Below are 16,291 nucleotides of genomic sequence, written 5' to 3' on the forward strand. Positions count from 1 at the left end.
ACACAGTAGTTAGACATTATTCTGCTTTTCTAAAGTTGGTCTGGTGGCTTAAAAATAAAAAGAAACCACTTTTTTTTGCAGCCTGCACCACCCTGCTCTCTAGTCTCCACTCTGCAGAACAAACAGAGCAGCATGATGTGTCAAGCCTTATCAGCTAATGTCCCCTTAAACAGTTTATTAATCAGACTGAGTTTCTGTGTCCCTGTCGTGGCCGATACTGAGCACCCTAATTAATGCCCAGATCAATCAGTAAAGGCCAGCTGATAATGGTCCATCTCTGTTCCGTAATAAAAGGGCGCGGTTCGGAGATAATTAATGTCAAGAACGAAATGGGCCTGTAATGTCAGCCGGCACGCTGCGAGGTGTGAATGTCTGCGTGCTCTTAATGAATTGATGTTTCACTCTTGTCATGAGCAGCTTTGCTTTGCGCACAACTTCGGACAAAGCCACGGACGGGTCTTTAAAAGGCCTGTTTGTCTCTGCGGAGGAGTTAAACCTTTTAGGCGAGAAGAGGCCGCTTCTCTTTGTCAAATGATGGGAGGGGGCTGTTTCAAAATCGCCTGTAATCCTTTTAATATGTCTCACACTTTGCTGTGTTAATACACAAAGCGGAGCTGAGCCACCTTCTCCGAGCGCATCCCCAAAAACCCGAAGGTTAGACCAGAGACCGGAGGGGTAGGAGGGTGTTACTGGTGCCCTTCGTGACAAACAGTGTATCATCAAGATAAGAGCTGGTCATTTTGTACTTTAGTGTGTTTTTTAACAGAGCTGCAGTGGCAGTGCGCGCAGGGCAGCCCAGGCTCCTCCTCGTCCCATTCTCCCCCTACACCAAGCGTGGACGGCTTCTCAGGTAAAGAGATGTTTTAAATCAAGGGGGAGGGAGGGGGAGAGAGGGCTGGGGGTATCCGCTTTTGTTCTCCAGAAAAAGGGGGCTTGTTCTTAGCAGATCGGCCTGCCATTTTAACCGGGGGTGTGTGAGCGCTGAGCGAGAGGCTCGTCAGGGGAGCGGGATGGAAGCAGAGAGAGGAGAGACAGAGCGTCCTGCCTACACTTCCACCACAGCCGAGCGGAGCAGCAGCAGCAGCAGCATCGAGCCACTGCGAGAGCACTGAGAACCCCAGTCCGAGTCTCCTCTGCAGCGGGGTCACACGCACCTGGAGGCCGCAGGAGGACCACAGGGATTACCGTCCTGGAGGAATAGTCTGACAGCCCGGAGGAGCTCGTTTTTTTTAAAAAAAAAAAACAAAAAAAAACAAAAGAAGGAAATCCTTCAGCGCTTTGCGAGAAAAAAAAAAACTTCAACACAAAGCTTCGCTTCTGCAAGTGCACTTAGACTTTGCTCAGCCTTCTGACAGGAGCCGTTTCACCTTAATTAGAAATCATCATTAATCACTTCCACTTAACACGAATCTCCCAGTGACGGACACTGATTTGATGAAGAATGATTCCACTTTGTGAGACTGTCTGTCAGCACCTCTGACCCTTTACTTCTTCTTCTTTTTTTTTCTTTTTCTTTTTTTTTTGGTGTGGATTTCTGTGAAATCTGTGGACTTGGTTGTTCGATCCGTAGCTTAAATAATCGAGATCAGCTGGACTTCTCCAGCCTTTTACGGATCCTGGTTAGAATTTACTGGAAGAGCGTTTCACCTCCATCCAACATGCGACCCATCCCATCCAGACTCAGCTATCTGTAAGTGATTTCCCACTGCAATTCCCATTTTTACGCGCTGTTATTCCTCCTCCACGCAGTAATTTAATTTAACGTCTGTTGTTCTACTTTTGTTCTTACAGGTTTCTACACTTATTCGCGTTTTGCTACTACGCTCAGGTATGTCACTGTCTTTATTTCTCTTGAAATGAATGTTTGGCAATACTCATTTTAATTATGCTGCTGATGTCAGGGTTAGATTAAACAATCTTTAAAACATATGGCAGTCGAGGCACGCGATGCAACGCGCAATAACGGCGAGAGGGCGAGTGGTCAGGGAGCCTGGTAACATTATGTGATACAACAGTATCGGATGGCTCCCACCGTGCGCCGGGCAGCGGGGCGCACGGCCTGCTGGCAGGTTGCTGATGAACATACCGGCCCTGGCACGGGACGCGCGGGCACAGACGGATCATCGGGGCAGGGGGAAATGCTTGCGAGTCTTGTGAAAAATGTCGTGGGGCTCAGAGTAGCAGCGCTCATTCCAACACAGAGAAGCGCAGTAGACGCAAGTCAGAAAAGATAAAAAATAAATAAATAAATAAATGCACATTTAGATTTAAAAGTGAGAGTAGATGTTCTGTACAGCACACCATAAGTAGAGCATTTATCCCGTTCACTGGATTTCTTTTTTCTTTTTTTCTCCTATGCGCTGTGGCGCACATTCTCCTGTACGCACAACCTGTAATCACACCGCGAGTCTTTTTGGAAGGTGCTAATTTCATTTGGTAGAAGCTCTCCTGCAATTTGTTACACTTGTCACAAGGGAAACAAAACATAAAGCTGCGTTGGAATACCGTTTCCCTCTGTTTAAACGCGTTTAAATAATCCCCCGAAGACGCACAATTGGCTCCACTATCAATAATTATGTCCCCGTTTCCCGCAGAATACGAGTAAATAAAAGCGCAAAGACGAAATCAAATTAACAACACGTACTGATAATTGTGATGCCATCTAATTTTTGACAGGTAACCAATCAGTCCCCGCCTAATTTCACGCAGCATGTAAGCGAGCAGAGCAAAGTGACCGACCGCGTGAGCCGCAGGCTGATCCGGATCTACCAGCTGTACAGCCGGACCAGCGGCAAGCATGTCCAGGTCCTGCCCAACAAGAAGATCAACGCCATGGCGGATGATGGGGATGTGCACGGTAAGAGAAATTCAGTAATAAATTAATAAATAGTAAAACACACAATTTCCCTTTTTTAAAAAAAAAAAAAAAAAAAAAAAAAAAAAATGAACACCCAGCACTCTCCCTAGAAACAGCGTCATTCACAAGTCAATGGAAATAACTCTTTATTCCCTTTTAAGGGCTTAGTCTTTAAACAATGTCAAGTTTTTTGTTCTTAGACAAATGTGTGTATTTATTTAATATCGTGCTTATTTTCCATTTGCACAAATTTATTCACTTTAGTGTCTCATTCTGAAAAAAAAAAGGAATGGGGTCAGAATTTAATGAATTTAAATTTCACAGTTCAGTTTAAATATCACAAACCAGGCCTGCAGAATTCTACTATTCAATGCTTTTTTAAAAATAAATAAATAAAAAAAAAAAAGTCTTATTATAAGTTTACAGTTTAATCTCTTGGATTCATTTCTACACCTAAACTTATTTTTGGTTTTGCAAAATTGCATCTTCTGCAATTTTCTCCCCATACCCCAACCTAGTAAACCGGGAGCTGCTGATACATGAAAATAAAAGGCAAGTTGTGCCTTTAAATCAAGCGTTCAGCTATTTTATTTTTTATTTTTTTCCTAAAATGAGGACATGAGTCCTATTGCAAACCAGTAAATTGGCCGAATATGTGTCTGGTTTCAAGATGATAAAATTTCCAAACAAAAAATGCATCAGTGCGTTTTACTGAAGATGTTTAGCTCTGAACGAAGCAGTCGACTGGTGGAGGTGGTCGTTCTTTGAGCCATTTGTGATCCCAGCCGCTGTGCCGCTGGAGGAGAAGACCCTCGGAGTAACCGTTGTAGATGGTGCTAAAGGGATTCCTCCAGAGATTGTGCGGGGTCTGGAAAAACCATTACAAGTCATCCTGCTTCTGCCTCTTGAACATTTCCTGCATAGCTCCTGCTTCCCCCTCCACCTCATCCAGGTTCGCAGCAACTGGCATTCAGCCTTTGTTGCATTTAAACTCCATTAAATTCCATAAAGTATCATCCACTAAAATAGCAGTGGGCGATAGGATGTTTGCTGCTGTTGATGCTTTCGGTACAAGGACACATTTATGTGTTTTTTCCTGAAGTCCTTATTCATCTTTTACTGCTGCTTCTGAACACAACTTTAGAGGACTGTGATGATCCTCAGTGACGTGCAGCAACGCTGATGATTTGTTATTATTCTGCTAATACCCTTTGCTTTCTTGTTTTTGCCTTTTTCTTGGGTTAGATGGTCTGGATCAGATTTACCAAGACACAGAAATAAGCATCTCATTTTCACAGTCCAGAATTTTAAAGAAAATAGAATATTATATCCTCTTGAGTAATTAAATTCTGATTATTATATTCGTGGACTGAATATCTTAGACCCTGTGTTCAGCTTCTTAACATTTCTTCGTGCCCTGGATCGACATCTATCCGAAAATTAAATCACTGCAGGACTGTTTCATTCTGCAAATGTAAAAAGAAAAAGAAAAACATCATGGACCGTGGGTTTACTTCCTTCTTGAAAAGTGACCTCAAAAGGCACAAAATTCCATAATTGCCATTGTCTGTTAAAAGTCCCCTTTCCTGTGTCTTAGAGATAAATGTGGGGCTTTATGTGTGAGGTCAGCACAGATTTATTTGAAAGGAATTCATGATGGGACTGCCAGGATCGTCTCTTTAGCTTTCAAAGAATGAAGAGACAGGTGCTTTTATCATTTTGCAAGAATTTCAGCTTGCACAAATTCCCCAGGAATGCTCCTTTTACTGTGTGCATGTATGAGTGTGTGTGTATGTGTGGAGTGAGAGTATGCATGCTTGGAAACGAGCATTTGTGTGTGTGTGTGTGTTGTTGAGGCATTTTTATTTATTTATTTTATGGTCATCCACAAAGCTGTCAAGGTCACAGTTCAGAGTTTAAATACTCAGAAAATGAATCAGACAGACTGAGAGCATAAGTATTCCTCTTACTACACCACCAGACGTCTTCTCTGCTGTTTCTCCCTAAAATAACTCTTTCCTTTTTCCTTATTTCTGTAGCGAAACTCATTGTGGAAACGGACACCTTCGGGAGCCGAGTGCGCATCAAGGGAGCAGAGACGGGCTTCTACATCTGCATGAACAAGAAGGGGAAGCTCATCGGCAAGGTGAGGACAAAAGCTGATCTCTGAGGCAAAAGGCTGAGCGGCGCAGTGCAGTGCAGCGCGGGGTCAAAATGTCAACGGCTGTAGCAGCACGTCTCGAGGAGTTAGAGGAGGGTTTCGCGTTGGTCTCGTGGATTTGATCGGAGCAGTCGAAAATGGAAGTTTCTTTAATCAAAAAAGTGTTTTGTGAGTGAGAGAATCAGACATTGCAGAAGCTCTGCTACGTGTAAGCTGCCCAGATATTCATGGATTGTAGATGAATTTGTGATTTCTCACCTGAAATAGTCATTACATAAGGAATATTGTATATTTTTGTTAACGAATGGACAGTGTCGCCAAACTCTGACTCCACATTAGTCCTGATATGTTTGTAAAGCTACAACTTTCCTACTTAAGGATATGACATATGATTTTTCAAACGTATTCGTCGTCTCAACGCTGCGTGACAACTGTTGCATTCACCCCAGACCTCCGCTGCAGAAGGCTGCAGGTTCCGATTGTTTCTCACGCGTGTATTTGATGCCGCTCTGCGAGTGTGTAGGTGTGTGTTAGAGGCTGAGGCCATCTCACTGTGACAGCTAATAAACAGAGCTGCCAGCCTCCACCCCTTCCCCCTCACCCCCTCCCACACACACACACACACACACACACACACACACACACACACACACACTCGCCTCCCCTCCACCCAACCCAGCACCCTGCCTCGAACACCATCTGCCCCAAGCTACCGGCCCAGTCGCAGCCTTCCTCGGCCCAAGTGTGTGTGTGTGTGTGTGTTGAAGAGAAGAAGAATGAACAGACAGGGTGCCTTTTGGATGTATTTGAGTGTGCATGGGTGAATCAGGACTATTTTTACCCGCACTTTTGTCCAAAAGGTCGGGAGCTCGTTACAGTAGGCCAGCACGCTGCGTCTTCAGTTAAAGCTGTTCTCGGTGACATTACTGTACATTTTAGCCCAGATGGAAGTTTTTTATAACGTTTTATCCTTAATGATAAATGGAGGTCACAGCTCAGTCACGTTTTACTTCCTCGTGACATTCCTCGTGCCTCCACCTCGTCCTCTAATACCTGACAATGAAGACGTCTTTGTCCCGGTGGTTCCATGATCACGTAGCAATAAGTTCAGAGGGCAGCATAGTCCTGCTTCTTGCAGCTTGTGTGTTACAGTCACTGCACTGTGGCGTGCAGAGGATAAGGAACTGAAGTCACTGCAATATATATATTATTCGTAATGTCGTAAATGTTAACGTGTCGGATTAACTAGTAAACTGAGGATTTATCTGCATCACTGCAGCCGTGATTTCTCACTTGAAGAATGAAGAGACAGTTTCATCTGAAGCACTTAGTAGACGTCCTTTATTAGGAATTAATACACAATCCAATTAGAAATGAGTGTTCACCTGCCCTGTGTAAGACTTATTATTCTATAGTTGGTCAGATTTAAGCACAAAAGCAACAGGGGATCTAAAGTGAAGTGACTGGGGAGTGAAAGTGACTCGTAGGGGCTGATTAAGGCTTTACGGCGGGGGCGTCTGTCCTGCAGCTACTGACCCTCAAGGGCTGCTGGAGGTTTGCTGAAGGGGGAGAAGAGTCATTGCTTGCTGTCATCCCCCTCTCTCTCTGATCTGTAATGACTGCAGCATATGCTGCATGTACGAGGGGAGGGCTGTGTGTGCATGCAGGTGACAGGCTGCAGAGTCTTTATTCGTCTGATATTTCCCATCTGCATTTCTCAAGCAATGCGTCTTTCCCTGAACAATCCAACTGACCGCTATTGTGTTTTTTTTGTGTCCCTGCAGGAAAACGGGCAAGGCCGCGATTGCATTTTCACCGAGATCGTCTTGGAGAACAACTACACGGCGCTGAGGAACGCCCGCTACGAGGGCTGGTACATGGCCTTCACGCGGCGCGGGCGGCCACGGAAAGGCTCGCGGACACGTCAGCATCAGCGTGAGGTCCATTTCATGAAGAGGCTGCCGAAGGGGCAGCAGCCCACCCACACGAGCCACCACCGGCCTTTTGACTTCATCCACTACCCTTTCAGTCAAAGGACTAAACGTACACGGTTCTCATCAGAGCGCTGAGGGGGAGGAAGACAGAGAAAAGCAGAATGAGGGAGAAAGAGGAGAAACTGACAGACTGACTGAATTACCAGCAGCCGACACATTCCTTTCTCCCTCAAAAAAAAAAAAAAGAAGTCCCCCAGAGACTTTTTATACTAAACATTATTATATCATAATAGGTAGCTTGTTTTCTATTTTTCTCAAAGTAAAAAAAAAAAAAAAAAAACTGTACATAGACAAAAAACATGAGAAATCTATTTTTGTACTCCAGAATTTTAGTACTGACTTCCATAAAATACTTAACAAAAGGAAAAAGTTTGTTTTTAGATGCACATGACTCATTGTCTGACTAACTGGGGACATCTTAGTTGAGTGCGCTGTGTTGTTTGTTGTACGTCTTTTTGACCCGTGGAGTCGTTTTTTCGGACTCCCACCTGCTGCTCGAGGACACTTGAAGGGCCCTGATCGACCGCACTGCCAGGGGGAGACCACAGACTGTCGCACGCTGCGTTGTGGAGTGCGGAGGCCGGGGGGTGGTGGTCAACACACGTCGCAGGACCGCACAGCCGGTGGCGCTGCGACGTTGGAAGCTTTTTGCTCGACGCTGGATCCTGACAGGGACCACTCAGTAACTTTATAACACGGTTCAAGCAAACAGAGCTTTAACAGCATTTGATGGAACAATGTGGCAGCTATATTTGATAATCACACGTTTCCTGTTCTGACTGTAGTGTCTTGATGTGTACAAAATGCATTGAAGTGTAAGGAATCCCTGGACACGCCCACCGCCCCCTCACCCCTTTGTGTCCGTGTTGCCCTCTGAATGTCTGTTTTTATATATATATATATATATAAATATATTTTTATTTGAGGATGTGTAAAATAATTTTAAGGATGGAATATTTATTTCAAATGTGTAATAAATGTACATTAGAATACCGATATTAAACTCTTGTTTGGTACACGCTCGCTATGGACCCGTTTGTAAAACCCTGCAAAGTCACACCCTCGAAGCACACGTTCTTATCTGAGTGCAAACACATGTTAGCTTAGTGTTAGTCTCACAGCATTTACACTGAGCCACCTACAGACATTTATTTCTTAATGACTAACACACAAAACTGACACTATTCTGCAGGTTGCCAAAATGGTTTGTCCTCTGTACAGATACTGTAGCACCGCCCCTGAAAACGTATCTGTAAAATATGGTTCTCTCACCATGCCATAGTTATTTTTTACATTTTTTGTGTAATTTTTGACTGTTTGTTACACCCACAGCTAGTTTGCATGACTCTTTTTTTTTCTTTTTTAAATCAACTGTTATGTGATCATAATTAGAATTAGAAAACCCTTATTTCTCCCATAATGGTAACAGGGAAATGTGCAACAGCACACGTAAGGGCAGAACAATAACAAGAATAAAGAGCTGTGTAAAAGATAAATAACATGATTTAAAAAAAGAATAGAATAAACAGTATACAAGTATTCGAATATATGCAAAAGTATTGAATTGCACAGATAATGATTGTAGGATATGGCACATAGTTGTACATTGTGAATGGTGAGAGCGTTGAATGTTGAGGAGTAATAATATTGCACATGAACATGAATGTTCATCGTGGAGTTTAACAGCAGCAAGAAGGAAAGTTGACACAGACCAGTCTCTGATGACGTCTCTAATAAAAACCAAGAAGAAAGTAATGAGATCTCTATTCATGACCTGAGAACATACAGCTCATGTGCTACACACTGCGAGCTGCAGATATGTACAGCCTGTATAAAAACAGGCTGCAGCTCAGCACCATCAGTAGCATTTAATAGTACTCCACAGTGTGGTTAAATGAGATAGTGTAGCAGGGATTTCTCAGTGCAGCTAAAGGTCTAAAAACTTTATTAAACAGTTGATGTGCAGCCTCCTTGTCTCTGTTACCAAGGGATGTTTTTGAAGTTCCTCTCTTAGCATTAGTGTTAGCATCTTTTCAGATGCATTGCAGTAGGACTTTAGTTGTATTTCAGGACTGACTGACATGTCACAGTAGTATGGGCTTCATCTATAGTGGAGTGCTGCTAGTTTGCTGATCAGTGACCAGTCGACCTGATGCCTAAAGCGTCACGGTACAGTAATGAAGTAGTAGTGAAGTCTAGGTGTCCCAGGTGTGACCATGGGTACTTGAAGCTACTGTCAGATTGTGCAGGTTGGATGCTAATACAAGGTCTAAACTCATTTTTGTCTCCAGAAAGTGTAGCAGTGAGATATGTGCACAAACCAACAGTGGGCTCACCTCAGCTGCTAAATAACCTCAGCTGTGCTCCAGTTGTTAATTTAGTGTTTACATAGTGTCGGCTTGTTTTTAGTTAACTGTGAGTGATCAGCCATCCATCACTGTCTTCTTGTTATTCTCACAGAAGCTACAGTGGACAGTAGCAGTAAATCCATCTAGTTTATTCGGTGGGACCCTTGGAAAACAATTTATAAAACTCAAGACCAAAAACTGTGGCTATCACTCAGAATTCACCTCTTTAAACTGTCTCCTGCAAATATAGTCAACATGTAAATATGAGTAAAATGCAAAATAAATTAATCATGCATTTAAGGTTAAGGACTGATTGTAGTGTAGTTTAATAAAGAAATGTATTCACATTGAACCTAAAAACAATACATTTCTTGAACTTTACCCAAAGTGTTCTTTTTCCTTAAACCCGACATCTGCCCCCAGCTCCTCTGATGGAGTTTATAGTTCGTTCCATCAATCCTGTCAGAGATTAAATTTCACCTAAATTAAATCAGAAACGCATTTTTAGTTGTATAAAGATGTTAATTTACATATATTTCTATATTCTCTTGGTTCTTTCTTCTATTAGTTTGGTGATTTTATTTGTGAAGGTTTGGATACATGTGCAGCCTGTTCCCCAATATAATGAAAGTGTGTTTTGTAACGCTCTGAGTACAGAATGACAAAAATCCATGTAAGAAGTCTGGGCAGGTTTGACCCAACAAACTGAACCAGATGAAAATCTCAAATAAATACGGGGAACATTTTAATTGTTAACCTCCGCTTAACAAATGTGACAGCTGCACAGTGATATTAATGCTTCTACATCACAAATTTAGTTCTGACATGATTATTTCTGAGAGGGAAACTCAAAAAACAAGTTAAAATTCTAAATTTCACATGATATTTCATGTGAGATACGTTCCTTGTAACATCCAGTCAGTCTTGCAGGGATTTTGTGAGGATGGTCCAGAAATGTTGCTGCAAAAACAAGTTTGGTTACTTCATTGGATATCCTGAGATAATATGTATTTATTCTAAAGTCTGAAGTATATTGAGGTAGTGGCCTCATTTACTATGTGTCCGAGATAATACAACAACAGAAAAAAACAAAAAGAGACACAATCACACTATAAAATGAAACCTTTCATGTTAATTGTGACCCTGTTCTCTCCTTGTCTGTCCTCCTCATCATAAATGTCTCGTATTCTGTGTTGTGGTTTAACCTTCACAAGGTTTGTTGTGTTGCCACAACTCAATAGTTCTGTTACTTTCCACTGTGTTCCTACGTTACCTCCAATGACTGAAGTATCGAAAGTATCGCTATTTTGATTTGAGAACCGATTTTAGACTTAAAGACCTGGTATCGTAAGTATCGATATTTCAGTATGGATCCACACTTCACTAATCTTTATTGAAAAAAATAATGGCAGTGTGTTTGTTTCATCGTTTCCAAAACTCTCAATTTCTACTTGTTGGCCCATGGAAATCAACAAATGCAGTGGTATGTCCAGACTAAAGCATAACCACCAGGGTGTAGAGCTCCTAAGATGTTAAGAATAATGTTGTTCATAGACGCGAAATTCAGCAAATGTTACGTGTTTAAAACTAAGTTGTTTTATTGTGGATGAAGCCTGAAGTCACAGAACAGTTTACATCTACTAGGACCAGTGTTAATGAGGGTTTTGCTTTGTTTTGGTGGTTTATTAAGAGATAAACTCATTCTTCTCCAGTGTTCTTACACCAGCGCCTCTTAGCTGAACAGAAAGGAAACACTGAGGCCTTTGGTTTCTCCCCACATGAAACCTGACCAACAAAAGCTAACAGGGAGGGTATTATTTTAGTCTGATCCCAACAGGGATAACAAGGTCATTTGAAGTCATGAAGATCCCCCACCTCCACCTCCACCTCCACCTCTTTAGCAGATAGCATGTCAGTGCTGTCGCTCTGCTGTTGTGGGGATGATACTGCTGTGTTTGTTTTTAGGCTTTAGCTTCCTTCAGGTTCTGTAACTCTCGGTATCTCCACTGTTATTCTTTAATCTCCCGCCTTTTAACCTCCCAGTATTTAATCTGATTGGACAATCCCAACACGCGCTGGTGTGTTTGTCTATGCAGGGGCTGTGTGAAGGAGGTCCTTGTGTTGATCTGTCAACATTTGACGTGATGCTTAACTGCTTGTTTCTGTTCAATTGAGCCAAACCAGCGTATTTTAACTCAAAATAATAACAGTTGGTCCAATAAATACACGAGTCCTGTTCAGGGATAAATTTATTTGATTGATTTGTCTGTGTTCTAAAGCGTTTGCTTGCATCAGGAGAATAAATGAATGAAACTAAAAATCCCGTAGTTTATTATAATCATAAGTCCACTGTGTGTGTGTAAATTTTACGGTGTCTTGAATCAAGGATAAAGAAATCCTGAGGGTTTATACTTCTGCGTTAACCCAAATCACTGGCGATCTGTTAAAGCGGTTCTTGAATTACCGTAACTCCCAGTGGTTTGCTTTATTGACAAAGTTCAAAGTGTGGCCGCAGGTGGATGTTTAGGTCTTAAAGGGTTAAAATGATGGTGAAGTTCATGCAGACCCCACTGTCGCTTGGTAGTACTGTGTTTCCACTTTGGTATTTCCGGCTGCTTCTCCATCTCCACAATGTTGACATTAATTGTTTTGGATCATTAAAGACGAAACACATTGAAGAAATGTTTGCTGAGGAGATTCGGAGATACAGGCATTTGTTTGATTCACCCCCTGCAAAATTTCTGCAACAGGTTCAGTTGATATTGTTGAAAGTGAAGTAAGAAGAAATAAAAATGAACCTGACAGCACAGAGTAGTGTAGTATAGAAGCATGTGCACAAGTTGAAATGACTGTCACTACGTAGGTTACGTACGTAGGTTGCAGCATCTATGACCCGCACTACTCTGAATGAGCCTTTTTTTCTAAGTATGACTCTGGGTTTTCCAGCTATTGCACTCAATACGTTATAACTTTTGAGTGGTTAACCAAGGATCAGCGTTAATGTTCCTCTAATTACAACAGTTTCACAAAGAACTCAGGACTAGCAGGTATGTCTAACTTTGAGAAATTAGAGCTTTTGGGAAATTTGCAGTGATGTGTCATGTTTGCACTTATTTTCCATTGAGAAAAAACAATTCTAACTCCTCTGGTTTGGTTTTAATTGATGAGTCACAACAAGAAGGTTCTGGGTGAGGATCCTCCAAAGACATCCTTGTTAGGTTAATTGGTGATTCTAAACTGGCTATAGGTGTGAGTGTGACTGGTTTTCTCTCTTTCTGTGTTAGCCCTGTAAATTTTGAAGATACAAGAAGTTATTTTGTGTGCATAACCATTTTATTTTTCTATTTTATTCTGACTCATAAAGAGCTGTCAAAGCCGCAGCACTGTATTAAACGGCCTGTGCAAAATCTGCTTGAATCCAAACTGGATTAACAGCAAAGCTTCATCTCTGAGGACTTCTCACAGAAGCCACAGGCAGCAGATCCATCAATTAAAACCGGTGCTTTGCTACAGTGATGTAACTTGATAGCAACAGAACGATGTCATTAATATTAAAACAAAGAATCTCTGTATGTGTGTGTGGCTGTAGCTGTTCTTCACTTTACTTGACAGCCATTAGATCAGATCAGATCTAACATTGTCGAGGACACGTGTGAAGCCAACTTTGTGGTGGTTTTTCCACTTCTACCCTGTAGTTATCAGTGAAGTGTGGATCGATAGTCAGTGCGTTTACATCCACGTGAAAAAAAAAAACGAATTATTGCCTTAATCGGATTATAACAGGAGAATTTAAGTGCATGTAAACACGTTACTCCGATTAACCTCGGAGTTCTCATTATCCGTTTGAGACACCCGGATAATGCGATTGGAATCGGAGTTTTCATCGGATAATGCGTGTGCGCATGCTCCACCACCGCTGCGCTGGCGTGTGACCCCGGAACAAACACGTTCAAGAAAGCCGATCGTAGAAGAAGAAGAGAAATGGAGCCGTCTGAGGGATAGCGCGGATCTTACCTGCATCAGAAGTAGCGCGAACATTACGTGCAAGATTATAAAATGTACGATTATCCGTCTGGTTGTTGTTTGAAATGCCGCATGAACGACTCTAGTTTATTATCACGTAATAGGTCAACCCGGAAACGTCGTATTAACCCGCTCCAAAGACACGTATCGCCACCTAGTGTGGAAGAGGAGAACAGTTATTCTAATTTTCTTGGGCTGCATGTAAACTGGGACAAGGACTGTAGTCAGAAAGTCGAATTTTGAGCATAGCTCGATTAAGCTCTGCATGTAAACGCACTGACTGAAATATCGATAATTATTATTCAGATATCATTATTAAATACACTACTTTTTTTTTGGGTTTACCAGACACATTATGGTGTTTTTACACAAACTATTGCACCAGCCTGAATTTTACTCAGTATCAGATTGGAAAGGAAAGTGGTATCGAACTTCACCAGGAGGTATGATGTAGCTCTGGATCCTGCTTCTTAAATTACTCTGTAGCATGACGTGTGCCTCCCCAGTAATGAAACTACCTGTCGCGGTGACGCAGACAGCAACAGCTGAGATTGGCCTGAAATACCTTTCCTCGCTCCTTCTACCTCCTACACACCGTCTACTCAGAAGTCCTCTCTCGTTTCTCTGTTGCAGTGATTTCAATGTCACATAAGCCACTCAGTCGGCATTATTTGAAGTACACAGAGAAATTCAACACTGCCAGCTAGACGGCGACTAGTGGCACGTCGGAACGAGGCCAACGGTGCCAGTGCATGGATATAAATGCTTTCACCTCGTGTAGCCCTCTACGGCCGAGGCTCCATGTAAAAAAGCTCCGGTGCAGTGCTGAGTTTGGAGTTGTTTGGATGAGTGGCTAAAAGTAGCTTCATGTTAGCTTTCACAACAGTCAAACACGGCCGGCAGGATTCAAAGGAAACTGCAGAGGCCACCAGGACACGTGTTGATACTCAGTTTTTGTGCATGCACAGTTTACATGCAACGCAGAAAATGGAATAACTGACAGGAACATGTGCTCCTCCTCCACACTAGGTGGTGATATGTGTTTTTTCAGCAGATTAATATGACCTCCTTTCTGGTTGACCTATTTCTGGATGTCATATAATGCAGCAGACGGCATTTCAAAGAACAACCAGCTGGATAATAGTTCAGCTTTTAAACCTCGTATGTAATGTGTGCACTACTTCTGGTGCGGATAAGATGGCACTATCCCTCAGGTGGTTCTTCTACCAGCTTTCTTGGATGTTTTTGTTCCGGTGTAGGTACCAGATGACATCAACGATATGTTCGGATCCATTTGGCTCAGTTTGTGGTTAGACCACACAAGTTTAATTTATTTTTCACAATATGTTTGGCAGAGATAAAGTGTTTTATTTGTATTTTTTTAATTTTGCACAAAACACAAAAAAGATGACAGCACATTATTATTATTATTCATAAAAAAACAAAGTAATCCAATTAAATAAAAATACAGCTTTCATCAATTTGTCCAAAGAATAAAAGGACAAAACAAAACCAATAACTTGCTCTGCCTCAATAACAACCGCTAACTGCTAACCTCCCTTCTGCTTCTTGCTGTTGTCTAACCAATAATAAGATGCGATGTCAACATCCCTATGTCGTGATGTCATCCAGAAGCGCCGGATACTCAGCTGAGCAGATCTGGTACCGACACCGGCAGTGGTTGTGAAGCATGCACACATGTGTTGTCTAGTTTAACTCCGATTAAGGCAGATACATGCTGGGGAATATCAGTTTCCAATCGCATTATCTGGGTGTCGTAGTCGGATAAGGAGATTTTAGTCAGACTAACGCGTTTACATGCGCTTAAGTTGTCCAGTTAAAGTCGGATTAAGGCAGTAAATCTTTTTTTTTTTTTGTGCATGCAAACCTACTGTCTGTATGTATGTGTATTCCTCAGTCTCTTTACTGACTGCAGTCCACTCTAAACTCAAACCTATAACTAACTGATGGGGAGTAGCTTTGGATACGGTATGCATTAAGTGTAAACTCTGTGTAAAAGCTGCACACCAGCATCTACCCATTCCAAATAGGAACTTTTCAAGCACGGACTGCAGTCACAGTTTTGTTATTTTTGAAGACACAATACGGTTTTGCATTTGGAACCATGAGTTTATTATCCAATATTTCCAGAGTAACTTTCTTAAATTGATTTAATTTGGGCTCTGCTCTGTCATATCCAGCCCCCAACACTGCCTCTAGTGTGAGGTGAACGAACCTCAGAGTAGACCCGTCTTGTGGGAAAAATCACACCTTCTGTGTCGCTGGTGCTGCCATGCAAATGTGAGAGCAATTCCAGTGCACAAAAACAGGGGCAAGGCTGCTTTCATCCCTTTTATTGAGCCTCAGCCATCATCCTTAACCCTGGATAAACAAACAGAGATACCTTCTTCATTTGGGGAGGGAGCAATTTAACCCCTGCCTCGACCTCCCCTGCGGAGGCTGTAGAATAGCAGGGGTGACAACAGAGCGCGACCCTGTCCCCCTAAGCAGCCTCGAATGCCACAAGCCGACACAGAAGCTGCCCCCATCAAAAAGCACTTACTACCTCCAGCCACTTGTGCTCCCTCTGAAACGCTCAGATGAGGACTTTCCCAGGGAGCAAACAGCCGGTGTTGACCCTCCGAGCTGACTCCTTGCATTGGGAGAAAAATAATGTAGTGTGTGGTTAATCTGGCCCCTTTAGAAATAAATTCGCTAGCAAGTGTACCTGTTGTGTATTTGTTCACTTTTTAACATTTAACCCGTTCTAATGGGGCGACATCAGAGTGACAAATACTCAAGCTGAGAGAGGCTCCGTGTGGAGAGTAATGCAGCATTTAATCACTCATTACTTTACATCTAAACGTCCTCTTTGAATCCTACAACTAGTAGAACATAACCTCATCGG

The 16,291-nt window shown here is 42.3% G+C and overlaps 1 protein-coding gene across 2 annotated transcripts; it reads left to right on the top strand.

Annotated features, from left to right (window-relative positions):
• The first annotated feature begins 942 nt into the window (after positions 1-942).
• On the top strand, positions 943-7,218 carry fgf8a (fibroblast growth factor 8a). Of its 2 annotated transcripts, none has more exons than XM_047602284.1 (5): positions 943-1,690; positions 1,792-1,828; positions 2,710-2,857; positions 4,897-5,003; positions 6,803-7,218. In XM_047602284.1, the coding sequence occupies exons 1-5, from the start codon at positions 1,659-1,661 to the stop codon at positions 7,085-7,087; spliced, it is 609 nt and encodes a 202-aa protein (XP_047458240.1). In that variant the 5' UTR covers positions 943-1,658; the 3' UTR covers positions 7,088-7,218. The 2 variants fall into 2 exon arrangements, with proteins under 2 accessions (XP_047458240.1, XP_047458239.1); XM_047602283.1 differs by having other exon boundaries at positions 948-1,690; positions 2,677-2,857.
• The last annotated feature ends 9,073 nt before the right edge of the window (positions 7,219-16,291 follow it).

The sequence above is a fragment of the Mugil cephalus genome, chromosome 13 (genome assembly GCF_022458985.1).
Source record: "Mugil cephalus isolate CIBA_MC_2020 chromosome 13, CIBA_Mcephalus_1.1, whole genome shotgun sequence".
Taxonomy (NCBI): domain Eukaryota; kingdom Metazoa; phylum Chordata; class Actinopteri; order Mugiliformes; family Mugilidae; genus Mugil; species Mugil cephalus.

What these genes read in the sequence shown, in the direction of transcription:
- fgf8a (XM_047602283.1), top strand. Translation starts at nt 1,659, where the DNA reads ATGCGACCCATCCCATCCAGACTCAGCTATCT. An exon ending in CCATCCAGACTCAGCTATCT is followed by an intron (nt 1,691 to 1,791) that starts GTAAGTGATTTC and finishes TTGTTCTTACAG; the next exon opens with GTTTCTACACTTATTCGCGT. An exon ending in GGATGATGGGGATGTGCACG is followed by an intron (nt 2,858 to 4,896) that starts GTAAGAGAAATT and finishes TTATTTCTGTAG; the next exon opens with CGAAACTCATTGTGGAAACG.